Below are 20,927 nucleotides of genomic sequence, written 5' to 3'. Positions count from 1 at the left end.
GGTGTTTCATTCGGATAAGGCTGTCCTACGTACTCGCTTGGGTTTTCTTCCTAAGGTGGAGTCTGATCGTAACATCAATCAGGAGATTGTGGTTCCTTTCTTGTGTCCTAATCCTTTTTTCTTCGAAGGAACGTTTACTTCATAATCTGGATCTGGTTCGAGCTTTGAAGTTTTATTTTTAAGCTACTAAAGATTTTAGACAAACTTCGTCCTTGTTTGTTATCTACTCTGGAAAGCGTAAGGGTCTGAAGGTCTCTTCGACTTCCTTATCTTTTTGGTTGAGGAGTGTTATACGTTTAGCTTACGAGTCAGCGGGACTTAGACCTCCTCAGAGGATTACGGCTCATTCCACTAGAACGGTGGCTTCCTCTTGGGCTTTTAAGAACGAGGCCTTCTTGGATCAGATTTGTAAGGCGGCTACCTGGTCCTCCTTACATACTTTTTAAAAATTCTACAAATTTGACGTTTTTGCTTCGGCTGAAGCAGCTTTTGGGAGAACGGTTTTACTGGCTGTGGTGCCCTCAGATTAGGGTCCGCTATTTCTCTACCCCCCGTTATCATTCAGTGTCCTCTAAAGCTTGGGGTATAGTTTTCTCAACAGTAAGGAATGGTGCCGTGGACTCTCCTCATATTAAGAAGGAAAACATAAAATATGCTTACCTGATCATTTCATTTACTTCTTTGAGGAGAGTCCACAGCCCCTACCTGTAGACTCTGATGGACAGACCAAAATTTTGGTTTTCTCTTCCGGCTCCATTTATACCCTGATATTTCTCCTACTGTTCCTTGTTCCCTTGGCAGAAAGACTGGGATATGAGGGAAGTAGGGGGGAGTATTTAAGCCTTTGGCTGGGGTGGCTTTGCCTCCTCCTGGTGGCCAGGTTCAGTATTTCCCACCAGTAAGGAATGATGCTGTAGACTCTCCACTAAAAAAAAAAATTATGCTTACCTGATAATTTAATTTCCTTCTGTATGAGGAGTACACATCATCTTTTTTTCACTGTTGGTTTATATGTTTGCTTTTTTTGCACTGTTCTAGTTCCCTTCTTTTGCATCCATTTTATACGTTACAGCCGTAGAGGAGGGCTGTTATTTCTAGAATAGCTATACATATACTGTATGTAGGCTTGCGCTTAGGTTCCTGTTTTTTACATTTATCACATACATTTTATGCTCTTCAGCTGGAATAACAACTCACTGGAAACTTGTTAAGGGGAAATCAATTTTCCTGTACTGTCCTTTAAACAGCATTGGGTGGGAAATGACTCAGCACTTTAGGGGTTAATATGCACTGCTCAGTTAGTCTTCCAATCATCTTAGCTATTTTGAAGATAGTTTTTTTTTTTTTTTTTTTTTTCTCTCAGAATGTCATTTTGCCCAAAAGTAGTTACTTTTTTATGGGCTCCTATCCCTATTTTACATGTAAAAGGACAGTATACATAGATTTTTAACTGCATGTAATAGACACTACTATAAAGAAGAATACGCATAGATACTAATTTAAAAATCCAGTATAAAACTTTTTAAAAACTTACTTAGAAGCTCCCAATTTAGCACTGTTAATGAGGTTAGACTGGGACACCCATTGAAAGGAGCTGAGAGCAGACTCCCCACCCCTCCTCCCCTGCATATGAAAAGACCCATTATACAAACAGAAGCATTCTGAAGTCTGTATACATCAGTATACAGCTAAAACTTTGGGCTTGGTTAGGTATCTGAAAATCAGCACAATGTTATTTAAAAATAAGCAAAACTATACATTTTTTCAAAAACACCCCCATATGGGTTATATAAATGGAGCATCTGCAAAACATTTATGCAAATAAAAATCTAGTCTACAATGTCCCTTTTAATCAAGAACAAGAAACACTAATGCTGATATTGTATTGATCCGTTTAGTTGTTGTGGGGTTTTTTTTTTATAATGAAATAGGTTGTATTCCAATAATAACTGTCTAATTGCAACTCTAACTAATTTTGTGTCTGTTATTTACGTTTTGGTAGGTGCTCACTTTGCGGATATGTTTGCAGTCATCCTCCCTCTTTGAAATCCCATATGTGGAAACATGCAAGTGACCAGAACTATAATTATGAACAAGTGAACAAGGCTATAAATGAAGCAATGTCGCAGAGTAGTAGGTACGTTATGGTCACGTTTAACTTTGGATCTTATAAATTTAGCTTGTATGGTCACTCACATAATGCATTGCATCTGGCCACAGACAAATTTGCTAGTTGTATATGAAATCTAAAGGTAAAATCAGCTAAACAAGTTAAAATCTTAGGGGTGAAATTGTTGTGAAATGAGGATTTGTAATTATTTCAAAGTTTACTGAAATTAGATTATTTTTGTTTTCCAACTACATATGTCAGTTACAATAGGAAAAAAAATATCCTAGATTTTTCTTAAATATGGTATTTCTTTCATGTAATTAGCAAGAGTCCATGAGCTAGTGACGTATGGGATATACATTCCTACCAGGAGGGGCAAAGTTTCCCAAACCTCAAAATGCCTATAAATACACCCCTCACCACACCCACAAATCAGTTTTACAAACTTTGCCTCCTATGGAGGTGGTGAAGTAAGTTTGTGCTAGATTCTACGTTGATATGCACTCCGCAGCAGGTTGGAGCCCGGTTTTCCTCTCAGCGTGCAGTGAATGTCAGAGGGATGTGAGGAGAGTATTGCCTATTTGAATGCAGTGATCTCCTTCTACGGGGTCTATTTCATAGGTTCTCTGTTATCGGTCGTAGAGATTCATCTCTTACCTCCCTTTTCAGATCGACGATATACTCTTATATATACCATTTCCTCTACTGATTCTCGTTTCAGTACTGGTTTGGCTTTCTACTAAATGTAGATGAGTGTCCTAGGGTAAGTAAGTCTTATTTTCTGTGACACTCTAAGCTATGGTTGGGCACTTTTTATATAAAGTTCTAAATATATGTATTCAAACATTTATTTGCCTTGACTCAGGATGTTCAACATTCCTTATTTCAGACAGTCAGTTTCATATTTGGGATAATGCATATGAATAATTCATTTTTTTCTTACCTTAAAATTTGACTTTCCCTGTGGGCTGTTAGGCTCGCGGGGGCTGAAAATGCTTCATTTTATTGCGTCATTCTTGGCGCGGACTTTTTTGGCGCAAAAATTATTTTCTGTTTCCGGCGTCATACGTGTCGCCGGAAGTTGCGTCATTTTTGACGTTCTTTTGCGCCAAAAGTGTCGGCGTTCCGGATGTGGCGTCATTTTTGGCGCAAAAAGCATTTAGGCGCCAAATAATGTGGGCGTCTTTTTTTGGCGCGAAAAAATATGGGCGTCACTTTTGTCTCCACATTATTTAAGTCTCATTGATTTTTTGCTTCTGGTTGCTAGAAGCTTATTCACTGGCATTTTTTTCCCATTCCTGAAACTGTCATTTAAGGAATTTGATCAATTTTGCTTTATATGTTGTTTTTTCTATTACATATTGCAAGATGTCCCACGTTGAAGCTGAGTCAGAAGATACTTCTGGAATATCCCTGCCTGGGGCTGGAGCTACCAAAGCTAAGTGTATCTACTGTAAACTTATGGTATCTGTTCCTCCAGCTGTTTGTACTGTTTTGTCATGACAAACTGTTTATGCAGATAATATTTCCTTTAAGTACTGTTACATTACCTGTTGCTGTTCTGTCAACATCTAATACTCAGAGTGTTCCTGATAACATAAGAGATTTTGTTTTTTAAATCCATTAAGAAGGCTATGTCTGTTATTCCTCCTTCTAGTAAATGTAAAAAGTCTTTTAAAACTTCTCATTTTTCAGATGAATTTTTAAATGAACATCATCATTCTGATTCTGATAATGGTTCTTCTGGTTCAGAGGATTCTGTCTCAGAGGTTGATGCTGATAAATCTTCATATTTATTTAAAATGAAATTTATTCGTTCTTTACTTAAAGAAGTCCTAATTGCATTAGAAATTGAGGATTCTGGTCCTCTTGATACTAAATCTAAACGTTTAGATAAGGTTTTTAAATCTCCTGTAGTTATTACAGAAGTTTTTCCTGTCCCTAGTGCTATTTCTGAAGTAATTTCCAGGGAATGGAAAAATTTGGGTAATTCATTTACTCCTTCTAAACGTTTTAAGCAATTATATCCTGTGCCATCTGACAGATTAGAGTTTTGGGACAAAATCCCTAAAGTTGATGGGGCTGTCTCTACTCTTGTTAAGCGTACTATTCCTACGGCAGATGGTACTTCCTTAAGGATCCTTTAGATAGGAAAATTGAATCCTTTCTAAGAAAAGCTTACTTGTGTTCAGGTAATCTTCTTAGACCTGCTATATCTTTAGCGGATGTTGCTGCAGCTTCATCTTTTGGTTAGAAGCTTTAGCGCAACAAGTAACAGATCATAATTCTCATAGCATTTTTATTCTTCAACAATGCTAATAATTTTATTTGTAATGCCATCTTTGATATCATTAGAGTTGATGTCAGGTATATGTCTCTAGCTATTTTAGCTAGAAGAGCTTTATGGCTTAAGACTTGGAATGCTGTTATGTCTTCTAAGTCTACTCTGCTTTCCCTTTCTTTCCAGGGAACGTTTTCATTCCTTTTGTCACAACAAGGAACAAAAACCTGATCCTTCATCCTCAGGAGCGGTATCAGTTTGGAAACCAGCTCCAGTCTGGAATAAATCCAAGCCTTTTAGAAAATCAAAGCCAGCTCCTAAGTCCACATGAAGGTGCGGCCCTCATTCCAGCTCAGCTGGTAGGGGGCAGATTACGTTTTTTTCTAAGAAATTTGGATCAATTCCGTTCACAATCTTTGGATTCAGAACATTGTTTCAGAAGGGTACAGAATTGGCTTCAAGATAAGGCCTCCTGCAAAGAGATTTTTTCTTTCCCGTGTCCCAGTAAACCCAGCGAAGGCTCAAGCATTTCTGAAATGTGTTTCAGATCTAGAGTTGACTGGAGTAATTTTGCCAGTTCCAGTTCTGGAACAGGGACTGGGGTTTTTATTCAAATCTCTTCATTGTACCAAAGAAGGAAAATTCCTTCAGACCAGTTCTGGATCTAAAAATATTGAATCGTTATGTAAGGATACCAACATTCAAAATGGTAACTGTAAGGACTATCCTGCCTTTTGTTCAACAAGGGCATTATATGTCTACTATAGATTTACAGGTTGCATATCTGCATATTCCGATTCATCCAGATCACTATCAGTTTCTGAGATTCTTTTTCCTAGATAAGCATTACCAGTTTGTGGCTCTGCCGTTTGGCCTAGCTACAGCTCCAAGAATTTTTTACGAAGGTTCTCGGTGCCCTTCTGTCTATAATTAGAGAACAGGGTATTGTGGTATTCCTTATTTGGACGATATCTTGGTACTTGCTCAGTCTTCATATTTAGCAGAATCTCATTCGAATCGACTTGTGTTGTTTCTTCAACATCATGGTTGGAGGATCAATTTACCAAAAAGTTCATTGATTCCTCAGACTTAGGTAACCTTTTTAGGTTTTCAGATAGATTCAGTATCCATGACTCTATCTTTGATAGACATGAGACATCTAAAGTTGATATCAGCTTGTCGTAACCTTCAGTCACAATCTTTCCCTTCGGTAGCCTTATGCATGGAAATTCAAGGTCTTATGACTGCGGCATCGGACGCGATCCCCTTTGCTCGTTTTCAAATGCGGCCTCTTCAGCTCTGTATGCTGAACCAGTGGTGCAGGGATTACACAAAGATATCTCAATTAATATCTTTAAAACCGATTGTACGACACTCTCTGACGTGGTGGACAGATCACCATCGTTTAGTTCAGGGGGCTTCTTTTGTTCTTCCGACCTGGACTGTAATTTCAACAGATGCAAGTCTTACAGGTTGGGGAGCTGTGGGGGGGTCTCTGACGGCACAAGGGGTTTGGGAATCTCAGGAGGTGAGATTACCGATCAATATTTTGGAACTCCGTGCAATTTTCAGAGCTCTTCAGTCTTGGCCTCTTCTGAAGAGAGAATCGTTCATTTGTTTTCAGACAGACAATGTCACAACTGTGGCATACATCAATCATCAAGGAGGGACTCACAGTCCTCTGGCTATGAAAGAAGTATCTCGAATTCTGGTTTGGGCGGAATCCAGCTCCTGTCTAATCTCTGCGGTTCATGTTCCAGGAATAGACAATTGGGAAGCGGATTATCTCAGTCGCCAAACGTTGCATCCGGGCGAATGGTCTCTTCACCCAGAGGTATTTCTTCAGATTGTTCAAATGTGGGAACTTCCAGAATTAGATCTGATGGCTTCTCATCTAAACAAGAAACTTCCCAGGTATCTGTCCAGATCCCGGGATCCTCAGGCGGAGGCTGTGGATGCATTATCACTTCCTTGGAAGTATCATCCTGCCTATATCTTTCCGCCTCTAGTTCTTCTTCCAAGAGTAATCTCCAAGATTCTGAAGGAATGCTCGTTTGTTCTGCTGGTAGCTCCAGCATGGCCTCACAGGTTTTGGTATGCGGATCTTGTCCGGATGGCCTCTTGCCAACCGTGGACTCTTTCGTTAAGACCAGACCTTCTGTCGCAAGGTCCTTTTTTTCCATCAGGATCTCAAATCCTTAAATTTAAAGGTATGGAGATTGAACGCTTGATTCTTGGTCAAAGAGGTTTCTCTGACTCTGTGATTAATACTATGTTACAGGCTCGTAAATCTGTATCTAGAGAGATATATTATAGAGTCTGGAAGACTTATATTTCTTGGTGTCTTTCTCATCATTTTTCCTGGCATTCTTTTAGAATTCCGAGAATTTTACAGTTTCTTCAGGATGGTTTAGATAAAGGTTTGTCCGCAAGTTCCTTGAAAGGTCAAATCTCTGCTCTTTCTGTTCTTTTTCACAGAAAGATTGCTAATCTTCCTGATATTCATTGTTTTGTACAAGCCTTGGTTCGTATTAAACCTGTCATTAAGTCAATTTCTCCTCCTTGGAGTTTGAATTTGGTTCTGGGGGCTCTTCAAGCTCCTCCGTTTGAACCTATGCATTCATTGGACATTAAATTGCTTTCTTGGAAAGTTTTGTTCCTTTTGGCCATCTCTTCTGCCAGAAGAGTCTCTGAATTGTCTGCTCTTTCTTGTGAGTCTCCTTTTCTGATTTTTCATCAGGATAAGGCAGTGTTGCAAACTTCTTTTGAATTTTTACCTAAGGTTGTGAATTCCAACAACATTAGTAGAGAAATTGTAGTTCCTTCATTATGCCCTAATCCTAAGAATTCTAAGGAGAAATCATTGCATTCTTTGGATGTTGTTAGAGCTTTGAAATATTATGTTGAAGCTACTAAGACTTTCCGAAAAAAAAAAATTCATCATGCCTATGTTGAGTCGGGTAAAACTCCGCCTCAGAGGATTACAGCTCATTCTACTAGGTCAGTTTCTACTTCCTGGGCGTTTAGGAATGAAGCTTCGGTTGATCAAATTTGCAAAGCAGCAACTTGGTCTTCTTTGCATACTTTTACTAAATTCTACCTTTTTAATGTGTTTTCTTCTTCTGAAGCAGTTTTTGGTAGAAAAGTACTTCAGGCGGCTGTTTCAGTTTGATTCTTCTGCTTATGTTTTCATTTAAACTTTATTTTGGGTGTGGATTATTTTCAGTGGAATTGGCTGTCTTTATTTTATCCCTCCCTCTCTAGTGACTCTTGCGTGGAAGATCCACATCTTGGGTAGTCATTATCCCATACATCACTAGCTCATGGACTCTTGCTAATTACATGAAAGAAAACATAATTTATGTAAGAACTTACCTGATAAATTCATTTCTTTCATATTAGCAAGAGTCCATGAGGCCCACCCTTTTTTGTGGTGGTTATGATTTTTTTGTATAAAGCACAATTATTCCAATTCCTTATTTTTTATGCTTTCGCACTTTTTTCTTATAACCCCACTTCTTGGCTATTCGTTAAACTGATTTGTGGGTGTGGTGAGGGGTGTATTTATAGGCATTTTGAGGTTTGGGAAACTTTGCCCCTCCTGGTAGGAATGTATATCCCATACGTCACTAGCTCATGGACTCTTGCTAATATGAAAGAAATGAATTTATCAGGTAAGTTCTTACATAAATTATGTTTTTTCTTTTGTGCGTGTACGCAGAAGACAGTGTAACACCCCTTTGTACTAAATCCTGTTAATATATGTTTGCGTGCGTATAACGCATTTTATATATATATTACAGGAATACCCCGCAAATACAGCAGGTTAGGGACTAGAGCGCCGCTGTAAAGCAAAAACCACCTTAAAGAAGGGCAAGGCGGTTTTAGCTTTCATTTCACTCGCCAATGTGTTTAAAAACTTGAAAACATTTGAACTAACATATATTAGGTGTGCAATAGCACTGTTTAGTTTAACGCCTGCACAGTACAGTATTCAGTTAATACTCCATAAATAAAACGGAGTGCACCACAATGCTGTAAACAGTCCAAACTGCGCATAATAAGGTAGCGGCAGTCTCCTTTGTCGCAATCTCGCGATGAGTACAGTACTGTTTCAAAATCCTTGCAGGCTATCTTTTAGGTCCGTTTTAGCGTGTTATAAAAAAATTGTGTGTATAAAATGTGTTTGTATGTAGGCAAAATTATTTTCTTTAAAGGGACAGTCTAGACCTAATACTTATTCTTTATTACTTACGGTTACATACCAGGCAAGCATATTGCTATGGGTTCCACATCTATAAGCTTGTAAGAAGTACATGAAACTTTCAAATAATAATTGTTTGTTAGCAGCTAGTAAGCTCCGCCCACAGTTAGCTTTTTTTGTTGTATTACAGTTTAGCAGTGCACATTTAATATTTGTCAGTTAGCATTTCAAGTTGCACATGGGCATTTTTTTTTTTTACCTCAGCCAGAAATGCAGGGGACATTTATTGTAGGCGGACCAACATCAGTTCCTATACCTAGCAATAGTTATAGCTTTCTATTGGCATTCTGTTTGCTTTTTAATTGTGATTTGAGTGAATATTATAATATAGATAATCTTAATAATCTCAATGGTAAGAAAATGTATTTCCTTCAATTATTGATTTATTTTATTGTTAATAAAGTCTTATAAAGTTTAGTTCCTCATTTCTTATGAATAATTATAAAACAGTTGTCCTGATCTCCTGGTCTGTGCAGGAAAAAGGTCAGCACCTCCCCCTCATATAGTGCCAGAATAAAAGTGGAGCGCAAAATATTGCTTTTGCTAAATAGATATTTGCGCTCCACTTTGTAATACTAGCGCACGCAAATGTGTTTGCATTGCATGGAAGCTTTGTGCTCACGAGAGTGTGCTTTTATAGGCTTCAATGGGAGCCTCGTTCTGATGCCGTCATACACGACATACCCAAGCGCAGTAAGGGGGGTACATCCTTCCGCAAATTTAAATATATATGTATATGCTTAGATACATATTGACAAATATATGTGTATATAATCATATACATATTTACAGGGAATATACAGTTCCCATAGACCGCAATGTATAGGCAAGACTTTAGATACTCTTGCTCAATAATTCAGAGGGTTTCCTTGCCCTCCCATTCCCCCTCTTCCTACTGGAGAGCCTCCTCATTACTTCTATACCATTTTCAAATTTTTTTTATGCCACCCTACAGCGGACCATTTTGTAACATCCTATCTCGCATTGTAGCACGATTTTTGTTTTTGTTGCTTTTTTGTTTTTCCTTTCATTTTCTGTTTATTGTTGACAAACATAAGGTATTTTCTTATTTACCAGGACATTGTACACCATCAGATGAACTTTGACACTATACTCAGGTCCGTCGGGTCGGGTTTAACCCGGCACGGACATCCGTTCTCACCTTATTACTTGGATATTTCTAATTATGATTATCTGCACCCTTGTTTATAAGTATCCAATGTCTACATTACTTGTTGTGTCATGTACATTGATTTTGTTGCATGATCAGTGCTGTGAGCTGGTGGCTAGGGCCCATTGATATTATTTCTTTCATGTAATTAGCAAGAGTCCATGAGCTAGTGACGTATGGGATATACATTCCTACCAGGAGGGGCAAAGTTTCCCAAACCTTAAAATGCCTATAAATACACCCCTCACCACACCCACAATTCAGTTTTACAAACTTTGCCTCCGATGGAGGTGGTGAAGTAAGTTTGTGCTAGATTCTACGTTGATATGCGCTCCGCAGCAAGTTGGAGCCCGGTTTTCCTCTCAGCGTGCAGTGAATGTCAGAGGGATGTGAGGAGAGTATTGCCTATTTGAATGCAGTGATCTCCTTCTACGGGGTCTATTTCATAGGTTCTCTGTTATCGGTCGTAGAGATTCATCTCTTACCTCCCTTTTCAGATCGACGATATACTCTTATATATACCATTACCTCTGCTGATTCTCATTTCAGTACTGGTTTGGCTTTCTACAAACATGTAGATGAGTGTCCTGGGGTAAGTAAATCTTATTTTCTGTGACACTCTAAAGCTATGGTTGGGCACTTTGTTTATAAAGTTCTAAATATATGTATTCAAACATTTATTTGCCTTGACTCAGAATGTTCAACTTTCCTTATTTTTCAGACAGTCAGTTTCATATTTGGGATAATGCATTTGAATTAATCATTTTTTCTTACCTTCAAAATTTGACTCTTTTTTTCCCTGTGGGCTGTTAGGCTCGCGGGGGCTGAAAATGCTTCATTTTATTGCGTCATTCTTGGCGCGGATTTTTTTGGCGCAAAAATTCTTTCCGTTTCCGGCGTCATACGTGTCGCCGGAAGTTGCGTCATTTTTTTGACGTTATTTTGCGCCAAAAATGTCGGCGTTCCGGATGTGGCGTCATTTTTGGCGCCAAAAGGCATTTCGGCGCCAAATAATGTGGGCGTCTTGTTTGGCGCTAAAAAAAAAAAATATGGGCGTCGCTTTTGTCTCCACATTATTTAAGTCTCATTATTTATTGCTTCTGGTTGCTAGAAGCTTGTTCACTGGCATTTTTTTCCCATTCTTGAAACTGTCATTTAAGGATTTTGATCAATTTGCTTTATATGTTGTTTTTTCTATTACATATTGCAAGATGTTCCACGTTGCAACTGAGTCAGAAGTTACTTGAGGAAAATCACTGCCCGGGGCTGGAGCTACCAAGCTAAGTGTATCTGCTATAAATTTTTGGTACCTGTTTCTCCATCTGTTGTTTGTATTGCATGTCATGAAAAACTTATTAATGCAGATAAAATTTCCTTTAGTACTGTTATATTACCTGTTGCTGTTCCGTCAACATTTAATTTTCAGAGTGTTCCTGATAAACATAAGAGATTTTATTTTTTAAATCCATTTAGAAGGCTATGTCTGTTATTTCTCCTTCTAGTTTACATAAGTCTTTTAAAACTTCTCTTTTTTTCAGATGAATTTTTAAATGAACATCATCGTTCTGATACTGATAATGGTTCTTCTGGTTCAGAAGTTTCTGTCTCAGAGGTTGATGCTGTTAAATCTTTTTATTTGTTCAAGATGGAATTTATTCGTTCTTTATTTAAAGACGTATTAATTGCTTTAGATATAGAGGATTCTGGTCCTCTTGATACTAAATCTAAACGTTTAAATAGGGTTTTTTAAATCTCCTGTATTTATTCCAGAAGTGTTTAATCTCCCTGATGCTTTTTCTGAAGTAATTTCCAGGGAATGGAATAATTTGGGTAATTCTTTTACTCCTTCTAAACGTTTAAGCAATTATATTCTGTGCCATCTGACAGATTAGAGTTTTTTGGGACAAAATCCCTAAGGTTTGGGGCTGTCTCTATTCCTGCTAAAATGTACTACTATTCTTACGGCAGATAGTACTAAAATTAAGGATCCTTTAGATAAGAAAATTGAATCCTTTCTAAGAAAAGTTTACTTATGTTTAGGTAATCTTCTTAGACCTGCTATATTTTTACCAGATGTTGCTGCAGCTTCATCTTTTTGGTTAGAAGTTTTAGCGCAACAAGTAACAGATCATAATTTTATAGCATTATTTTTATTCTATAACATGCTAATAATTTTATTGGTGATACCATCTTTTGATATCATTTGAGTTGATGTCAGGTATATGTCTCTAGCTATTTTAGCTAGAAAAGCTTTATGGATTTAACTTGGAATGCTGATATGTCTTCTAAGTTAACTTTGTTTTTCCCTTTCTTTCCAGGGTAATATTCATTTTTTCGTTCTTTTTCTCATAATAAGGAACAAAAGCCTGATCCTTCATCCTCAGGAGCGGATTCAGTTTGGAAACTATTTCCAGTTTGGAATATATCCAAGCCTTATAGAAACCTATAGTCAGCTCCTAAGTACCCATGAAGGTGCGGCCCTTTTTTCCAGTTTAGCTGGTATGGGGCAGATTACGTTTTATTCAAAAGAGTTTGGATCAATTCCGTTCTCAATCTCTGGTTTCAGAACATTGTTTCAGAAAGGTACAGAATTGGCTTCAGTTAAGGCCTCCTGCTAAGAGATTTTTTTCTTCCCGTGTCCCAGTTAACACAGCAAGGCTCAGCATTTCTGAAATGTGTTTCAGATCTAGAGTTGGCTGGAGTAATTATGCCAGTTCCAGTTCTGGAACAGGGGCTAGGGTTTTATTTTATCTCTTCATTGTACCAAAGAAGGTCAATTCCTTCAGACCAGTTCCGGATCTATTGAATCGTTATGTATACCAACATTCAAGATGGTTACTGTAGGACTATTCTGCCTTTTGTTTAGCAAGGGCATTTTATGTCTACAATAGTTTTGCAGGATGTGTATCTGCATATTCCGATTCATTCAGATCACTTTTAGTGTTTGAGATTCTCTTTTTAGACAAGCATTACCAGTTTTGTGGCTCTACTGTTTGGCCTAGCCTCAGTTCCAAGAATTTTTTTCAAAGATTCTCGGTGCCCTTCTTTCTGTATTCAGAGAACAGGGTTTTTTCCTTATTTGGACGATTATCTTGGTATTTGCTCAGTCTTCTCATTCAAAGAATCTCATGCGATTCGACTTGTGTTGTTTCTTCAAGATCATAGTTGGAGGATCAATTTACCAAAAAGTTCATTGATTCCTCAGTCAAGGGTAACCTTTCTGGGTTTCCAGATAGATTCAGTGTCCATGACTCTGTCTTTAACAGACAAGAGACGTCTAAATTGTTTTCAGCTTGTCGAAACCTTCAGTCACAATCATTCCCTTCGGTAACCTTATGCATGGAAATTCTAGGTCTTATGACTGCTGCATTGGACGCAATCCCCTTTGCTTGTTTTTCACATGCGACCTCTTCAGCTCTGTATGCTGAATCAATGGTGCAAGGATTACACAAAGATATTTCAATTTATATCTTTAAAACCGATTGTTCGACACTCTCTAACGTGGTGGACAGATCACCATCGTTTAATTCAGGGGGCTTCTTTTGTGCTTCCGACCTGGACTGTAATTTCAACAGATACAAGTCTCACAGGTTGGGGAGCTGTGTGGGGATCTCTGTCGGCACAAGGAGTTTGGGAATCTCAGGAGGTGAGATTACCGATAAATATTTTGGAACTCCGTGCAGTTTTCAGAGCTCTTCAGTTTTGGCCTCTTCTGTAGAGAGAATCGTTCATTTGTTTTCAGACAGACAATGTCACAACTGTGGCATACATCATCAAGGAGCGACTCACAGTCCTCTGGCTATGAAAGAAGTATCTCAATTTTTTTTTTTGGTTTGGGCGGATTCCAGCTCCTGTCTAATCTCTGCGGTTCATATCCCAGGTGTAGACAATTGGGAAGCGGATTATCTCAGTCGCCAAACGTTGCATCCGGGCGAATGGTTTCTTCACCCAGAGGTATTTCTTCAGGTTGTTCAAATGTGGGAACTTCCAGAAATAGATCTGGTGGCGTCTCATCTAAACAAGAAACTTCCCAGATATCTGTCCAGATCCCGGGATCCTTAGGCGGAGGCAGTGGATGCATTATCACTTCCTTGGAAGTATCATCCTGTCTATATCTTTCCGCCTCTAGTTCTTCTTCCAAGAGTAATCTCCAAGATTCTGAAGGAATGCTCGTTTGTTCTGCTGGTAGCTCCGGCATGGCCTTACAGGTTTGGTATGCGGATCTTGTCCGGATGGCCTCTTGCCAGCCGTGGACTCTTTCGTTAAGACCAGACCTTCTGTCGCAAGGTCCTTTTTTCCATCAGGATCTCAAATCCTTAAATTTTAAGGTATGGAGATTGAACGCTTGATTCTTGGTCAAAGAGGTTTCTCTGACTCTGTGATTAATACTATGTTACAGGCTCGTAATTCTGTATCTAGAGAGATATATTTTAGAGTCTGGAAGACTTATATTTTTTGGTGTCTTTCTCATCTTTTTTCTTGGCATTCTTTTAGAATACCGAGAATTTTACAGTTTCTTCAGGATGGTTTAGATAAGGGTTTGTCTGCAAGTTCCTTGAAAGGACAAATCTCTGCTCTTTCTGTTCTTTTTCACAGAAAGATTGCTATTTCTTCCTGATATTTATTGTTTTATACAAGCTTTGGTTCGTATAAAACCTGTCATTAAGTCAATTTCTCCTCCTTGGAGTTTGAATTTGGTTCTGGGAGCTCTTCAAGCTCCTCCCTTTGAACCTATGCATTCATTGGTCATTAAATTACTTTCTTGGAAAAGTTTTGTTCCTTTTGGCCATCTCTTCTGCCAGAAGAGTTTCTGATTTATCTGCTCTTTCTTGTGAGTCTCCTTTTCTGATTTTTCATCAGGATGAGGCGGTGTTGCGAACTTCTTCTGAATTTTTACCTAAAGTTGTGAATTCCAACAACATTAGTAGAGAAATTGTGGTTCCTTCATTATGTCCTTATCCTAAGAATTCTAAGGAGAAATCTTTGCATTCTTTGGATGTTGTTAGAGCTTTGAAATATTATGTTGAAGCTACTAAGTCTTTCCGAAAGACTTCTAGTCTATTTGTTATCTTTTCCGGTTCTAGAAAAGGCCAGATAGCTTCTGCCATTTCTTTGGCATCTTGGTTGAAATCTTTAATTCATCTTGCCTATGTTGAGTCGGGTAAAACTCCGCCTCAGAGGATTACAGCTCATTCTACCAGGTCAGTTTCTACTTCCTGGGCGTTTAAGAATGAAGTTTCGGTTGATCACATTTGCAAAGTTGCAACTTGGTCCTCTTTGCATATTTTTACTAAATTCTACCATTTTGATGTAATTTCTTCTTCTGAAGCAGTTTTTGGTAGAAAAGTATTTCAGGCAGCAGTTTCAGTATGAATCTTCTGCTTATGTTTTTTATTAAACTTTATTTTGGGTGTGGATTATTTTCAGCAGGAATTGGCTGTCTTTATTTTATCCCTCCCTCTCTAGTGACTCTTGTGTGGAAAGATCCACATCTTGGGTAGTCATTATCCCATACGTCACTAGCTCATGGACTCTTGCTAATTACATGAAAGAAAACATAATTTATGTAAGAACTTACCTGATAAATTCATTTCTTTCATATTAGCAAGAGTCCATGAGGCCCACCCCTTTTTTGTGGTGGTTATGATTTTTTTGTATAAAGCACAATTATTCCAATTCCTTATTTTATATGCTTTCGCACTTTTTTATCACCCCACTTCTTGGCTATTCGTTAAACTGAATTGTGGGTGTGGTGAGGGGTGTATTTATAGGCATTTTAAGGTTTGGGAAACTTTGCCCCTCCTGGTAGGAATGTATATCCCATACGTCACTAGCTCATGGACTCTTGCTAATATGAAAGAAATGAATTTATCAGGTAAGTTCTTACATAAATTATGTTTTTTCTTCTTTTTCTGAGGTTACGCCTCATGGTCGCTCCTTTGATTTTTGTGAAATTAGATTAAAGGGGTATGAAACACCCCCCCCCCCCAAAAAAAAAAAGTTTTTATATAAAACACGGAAGAGGACTGCACTCTCATACCGGACCGGGTACACATCCCATGACCCTGTAACATGCTCAGCCCTGGGTGCTCACGGGCACTCACAGGAAGCTGTGCTGTCCACAGAGTCACAGGCAGTTAACCCCAGACAGGTCTGGGTGCAAGAACCATAGGGAAAATTACAAAACAAATTAATACAACACACAGAGAAAGTCCAGCACTCACAAGCTCTCAGCTAAGATTTAAAAGCAAAAATGGAAAGGTTAGTTACCGCATTTGGCCAAATGGGACAAGCCCAGGTACCACATTCAAGGCCCTTTCCAATACCTGGGACTCTAAAACAGCCACACAATGCAAGCTCTCAAATCCAAATAAGCTGGGAACAAGGGAAGGGTGCACAGGCTTATGTAATCACCCTAGACATATACAAAACACGGAAGAGGACTACACTCTCATACCGTACCGGGTACACATCCTATGACCCTGTAACATGCTCAGCCCTGGGTGCTCACGGGCACTCACAGGAAGCTGTGCTGTCCACAGAGTCACAGGCAGTTAACCCCAGACAGGTCTGCGTGCAAGAACCATAGGGAAATTACAAAACAAATTGTATTTGATTGTGTTGGAAATAGTCCGTATGTGCGCGGGTGATCTTTTCCAATATTGGTGGCTGCAGCAAAAGGGTGTTCTCTAATCTCCAAATGAAGTCTAGGGTGGGGCGTTCCGGCCATTCTAGGTGTAGGGAAACAGAGGAATGGTCTGACCAAGGAGTCGGAGCTATATCGGAGTCTCTGGCTGATGGTAAGCCTAATTGATCTATGCAAATATAATCAAGTCTTGAATGGGTTTTGCGTGGGTGTGAGAAGAAAGTAAAGGTTTTTCTTTTACAAGATATGACGAGTCCACGGATTTCATCCTTATGGGATTACGCCTCCCGGTCAGCAGGAAGTGGCAAAGAGCACCACAGCAGAGCTGTGTATATATATATATATATATATATATATATATATATATATATATATATATATATATATATATATATATAGCTCCTCCCTTCCCTCCCGCTCCAGTCATTCTCTTTGCCTGTGTTTGTGATAGGAAGAGGTAAAGTGAGGTGTTAGTTTAGATTCTTCAATCAAGAAGTTTATTTTAAAATGGTGCCAGTGAGTACTATTTTTCTCAGGGAGAAATAGTCAGTCTATAACTTCCCAAGAGGAGTGGAGACATTTTATTTTTCTGCCCTGATGTTGATGATCTTAGCAAACGTTATCTAAGATCCATGCTGGTTCCCACAGAGCAGTTGAAGGTAGCGTAAAGAAACATCTTCAGTGTGGAGAACTGTGTCATGCTACAAGCAGCATTGAGGTATGTTCAGTCTTTTGTTTCTGGGGAGACTTGATACATCAGAACAGGCTGACATTATTCCCTAACTGGGGAGGGGTAATCAGTATGCACTATAGGAGATATGGTGTACCTGGAATTCCCTTTTATTTTACTTATTTAATAGTGTGTTGGTGTTTCTCTTTAAATTTAATGTGTGGGCTGAGCTTGGGGGCTGCAGTTGCTGGCTGTAGTTACGATATAACTGGCTTGGCAGGAGACAATATTCACTGAGATGCGCTTATTGTGTTGAGTGTGTATAAGAGGGGCACATGGCTTTAATATAGTTGGAGGACCGACATGTTATTTTATCTACCCATGCGGGTCTCGGTAAGGCTAAGAGGGGCCTATTTTCACGTGTTCAGCCGCGCAGTCTGTTTTCCGGATCGGCAGCAAGGTTCTGAGGCTCCGGTGGGGCCTAGCTCAGTTTTGTACTCGTAGGGTACAGAGAGACTTGAGAACGTTTCTTCAGTGTGATCTGGGGTGGGGGCAGGTAGGCGCCGCAGCAGAGCTGTGGCGAGGTGCAGGGGCCTGAATTGATATAAATGAATAAAACTGATAAAATTGATATATAACATAACCTAAGTGGTGCAATATTGTTAAGCTATTTTGGGCACACAAGGGCATTTTTTATTGCTGCAAACGTTTAGTCTGATAACCGAAAAATGGTTGCGCTTTTATTATTTAAAGGCGCAGTACACTTTTTAGTTCCAAATTTTAGTATATGTTTTGACTTCAGAGTTCATTATATCAAGTAAAGAATGACTATTATTGCTAGTCTGTTTAACATGTCTGAACTTCAGGAAAGTACATGTTCTATGTGTTTAGATGCCAATGTGGAACCCCCTCTTACTTTTTGTCCCTCATGTACTGAAAGGGCCTTACAATGTAAAGAACAGATTTTCTTTAATGCGAATATGTCTAAGGATGATTCTCAGACTGAGGAGAATCAGGGTATGCCGCTACTTTCTCCCCAAGCGTCACAACCTTTAACGCCCACCCAAGCGACGCTGTGTTCTTCAACCGCGTCCACTTCATTTACACTGCAGGATATGGCTGCAGTTATGTCATCTACCCTTACAGAGGTTTTGTCTAAGTTGCCAGTATTGCAGGGCAAACGCAGTAGGACAGAGGCCACTCTGATCCCTGCGACTTCTGATGCTTTGATGGCTATTTCCGATGTACCCTCACAGGGATCTGAATTGGGGGTCAGGGAACTTCTGTCTGAGGGGGAAGTTTCCGACTCGGGAAGTGTGTTACCTCAGACGGACTCGGACATAATGTCATTTAGATTTAAACTTGAACACCTCCGCCTGTTACTTCGGGAGGTTTTAGCGACTCTGGATGATTGTGACTCTATTGTGGTTCCACCAGAGAAATTGTGTAAGATGGACAAATATTTAGAAGTGCCTGCTTACTGTGATGTTTTTCCGGTTCCTAAGAGAATATCGGAAATTATTATGTGGTAATGGGAAAGACCGGGTATCCCGTTCTCACCTTCTCCTAATTTTAAGAAAATGTATCCCATAGCTGACACCGTCCGGAACTCTTGGCAAACAGTCCCTAAGGTGGAGGGAGCTATATCTACCCTGGCTAAGCGTACTACTATTCCTATTGAGGACAGTTGTGCTTTCAAAGACCCTATGGATAAAAAATTGGAGGGTCTTCTAAAGAAGTTATTTATTCATCAGGGTTTTCTGTTACAACCGACGGTTTGCATTGTGCCAGTCACAACTGCGGGGGCCTTCTGGTTTGATGCCTTAGAGTCTCTTAAGACTGATACTCCTTTAGAGGAAATTTTAGATAAAAGAATTAGCCAGTTTAAGAGCCTTAATTCTATTATGGACGCCGCCTTTCAGATTGCCAAGTTGGCGGCTAAGAATGCCGGATTTGCCATTTGGTCTGCTGATGTGTCATCTAAGTCAAAAGCTTTTGGCTATTCCTTTCAAAGGGAAAACCCTATTCGGCCTGACTTGAAAGAAATAATTTCTGACATTACGGGAAGTAAGGGTCATCTCCTACCTCTGGATAAAGCAGCTAAACTGAGGGGTAAACAAAATAATTTTCGTTCCTTTCGGAACTTTAAAGGAGTCCCCGTTTCTTCTTTCACTAAACAGGAAGGGAATTTTGCTCAAGCCAAGGCCGTCTGGAGACCCAATCAGGTTTGGAACAAAGGTAAACAACCCAAAAAGCCCACTGCTGCTCCCAAGACAGTATGAAGGGGCGGCCCCCGATCCGACACCGGATCTAGTAGGGGGCAGACTTTCTCTCTTTACCCAGGCTTGGGTAAGAGATGTTCAGGACCCCTGGACACTGGAAATAGTGTCCCAAGGATATCAACTGGAATTCAAATTCAATTCTCTCCCAAGGGGGAGGTTTCTTCTTTCACGATTGTCTGTAGACCAGATAAAAAGAGAGGCGTTCTTACGTTGTGTAAAAGACCTCTCTACCATGGGAGTAATTCGTCCCGTTTCAATACTGGAACAGGGGCAGGGGTTTTACTCCTGTGGTTCCCAAAAAAGAGGGAACATTCAGACCCATTTTAGATCTCAAGAGTCTAAACAAGTTTCTCAGAGTCCCAAGATGGAGACTATTCGGCCACAGCACCCAGGATCTTCACGAAGGTTCTAGGGTCCCTTCTTGCGGTTCTCAGGCCGCGGGGTATTGCAGTGGCACCTTATCTAGACGATATTCTGATCCAGGCGTCGTCTTACCATCTGACAAAGTCCTTATACAGACATGGTTCTGTCCTTTCTGAGGACTCACGGGTGGAAGGTGAATCTAGAAAAGAGTTCACTAATTCCACAGACAAGGGTTCCCTTCTTGGTCCCTTCAAAGGTCAGAAAGTTAAAGATTCTGAATACATGCCAAGCCCTTCAGTCCAATCCTCGGCCATCAGTGGCTCAGTGCATGGAGGTAATAATATTGATGGTGGCGGCAATGGACATCATTCCATTTGCTCGTTTTCATCTCAGACCGCTACAACTGTGAAATGGAGATTATGCAAATGTGTCTCCTCAGATAGATCTGGATCAGGAGACAAGAGACTCTTCTTTGGTGGTTGTCGCCGGATCATCTGTCCCAAGGGACGTGCTTCCGCAGACCCTCATGGGTGATAGTGACAACGGACGCCAGTTTACTAGTTTGGGGTGCAGTCTGGAATTCCCTGAACTCGGTCAGAGTCTCTACTTCCAATCAATATTCTGGAATTGAGAGCAATATTCAATGTGCTTCAGGCTTGGCCTCAGTTGGCTTCGGCCAAATTCATCCGTTTTCAGTCGGACAACATCACGACTGTGGCTTACATCAATCATCAGGGAGGAACAAGTAGTTCCTTAGCGATGACAGAAGTATCCAAGATAATTCGGTGGGCGGAGGCTCACTCTTGTTATCTGTCAGCAATCTACATCCCAGGAGTGGACAACTGGCAAGCGGACTTTTTAAGCAGACAGACTTTTCATCCGGGGGAGTGGGAACTCCATCCGGAGGTCTTTGCCACCCTGATTCTCAGATGGGGCAGACTGGAATTGGATCTGATGGCGTCTCATCAGAATGCCAAGCTCCCAAGATACGGATCCAGGTCAAGGGATCCTCAGGCCGAACTGATAGATGGAAATTAATTCAACACCTCTGAGTGAAACAAAAATAGAACCCAATAATCGAAAAAACATTAAGGCTGATGAAATAAGTGTTAAAACTTCACCTTTTATTGAAATTCCGTG

General features: G+C 39.8%; 1 protein-coding gene across 3 annotated transcripts in view; it reads left to right on the top strand.

The window, feature by feature from the left end:
- The window catches only part of ZNF507 (zinc finger protein 507), a 350,567-nt gene that overhangs the window by 294,244 nt on the left and 35,396 nt on the right, over positions 1–20,927 (top strand). For all 3 annotated transcript variants that reach the window (XM_053701720.1, XM_053701736.1, XM_053701728.1), the window contains one exon: positions 2,003–2,137. In XM_053701720.1, coding sequence (XP_053557695.1) covers positions 2,003–2,137 — 135 coding nt within the window. The remainder of the gene's footprint in view (positions 1–2,002; positions 2,138–20,927) is intronic.

The sequence above is a fragment of the Bombina bombina genome, chromosome 1, assembly GCF_027579735.1.
Source record: "Bombina bombina isolate aBomBom1 chromosome 1, aBomBom1.pri, whole genome shotgun sequence".
Classification (NCBI taxonomy): Eukaryota; Metazoa; Chordata; class Amphibia; order Anura; family Bombinatoridae; genus Bombina; species Bombina bombina.
The sequence above is the reverse complement of the archived record's forward strand: the minus strand, read 5'-3'. Positions and strand labels throughout refer to the sequence as shown.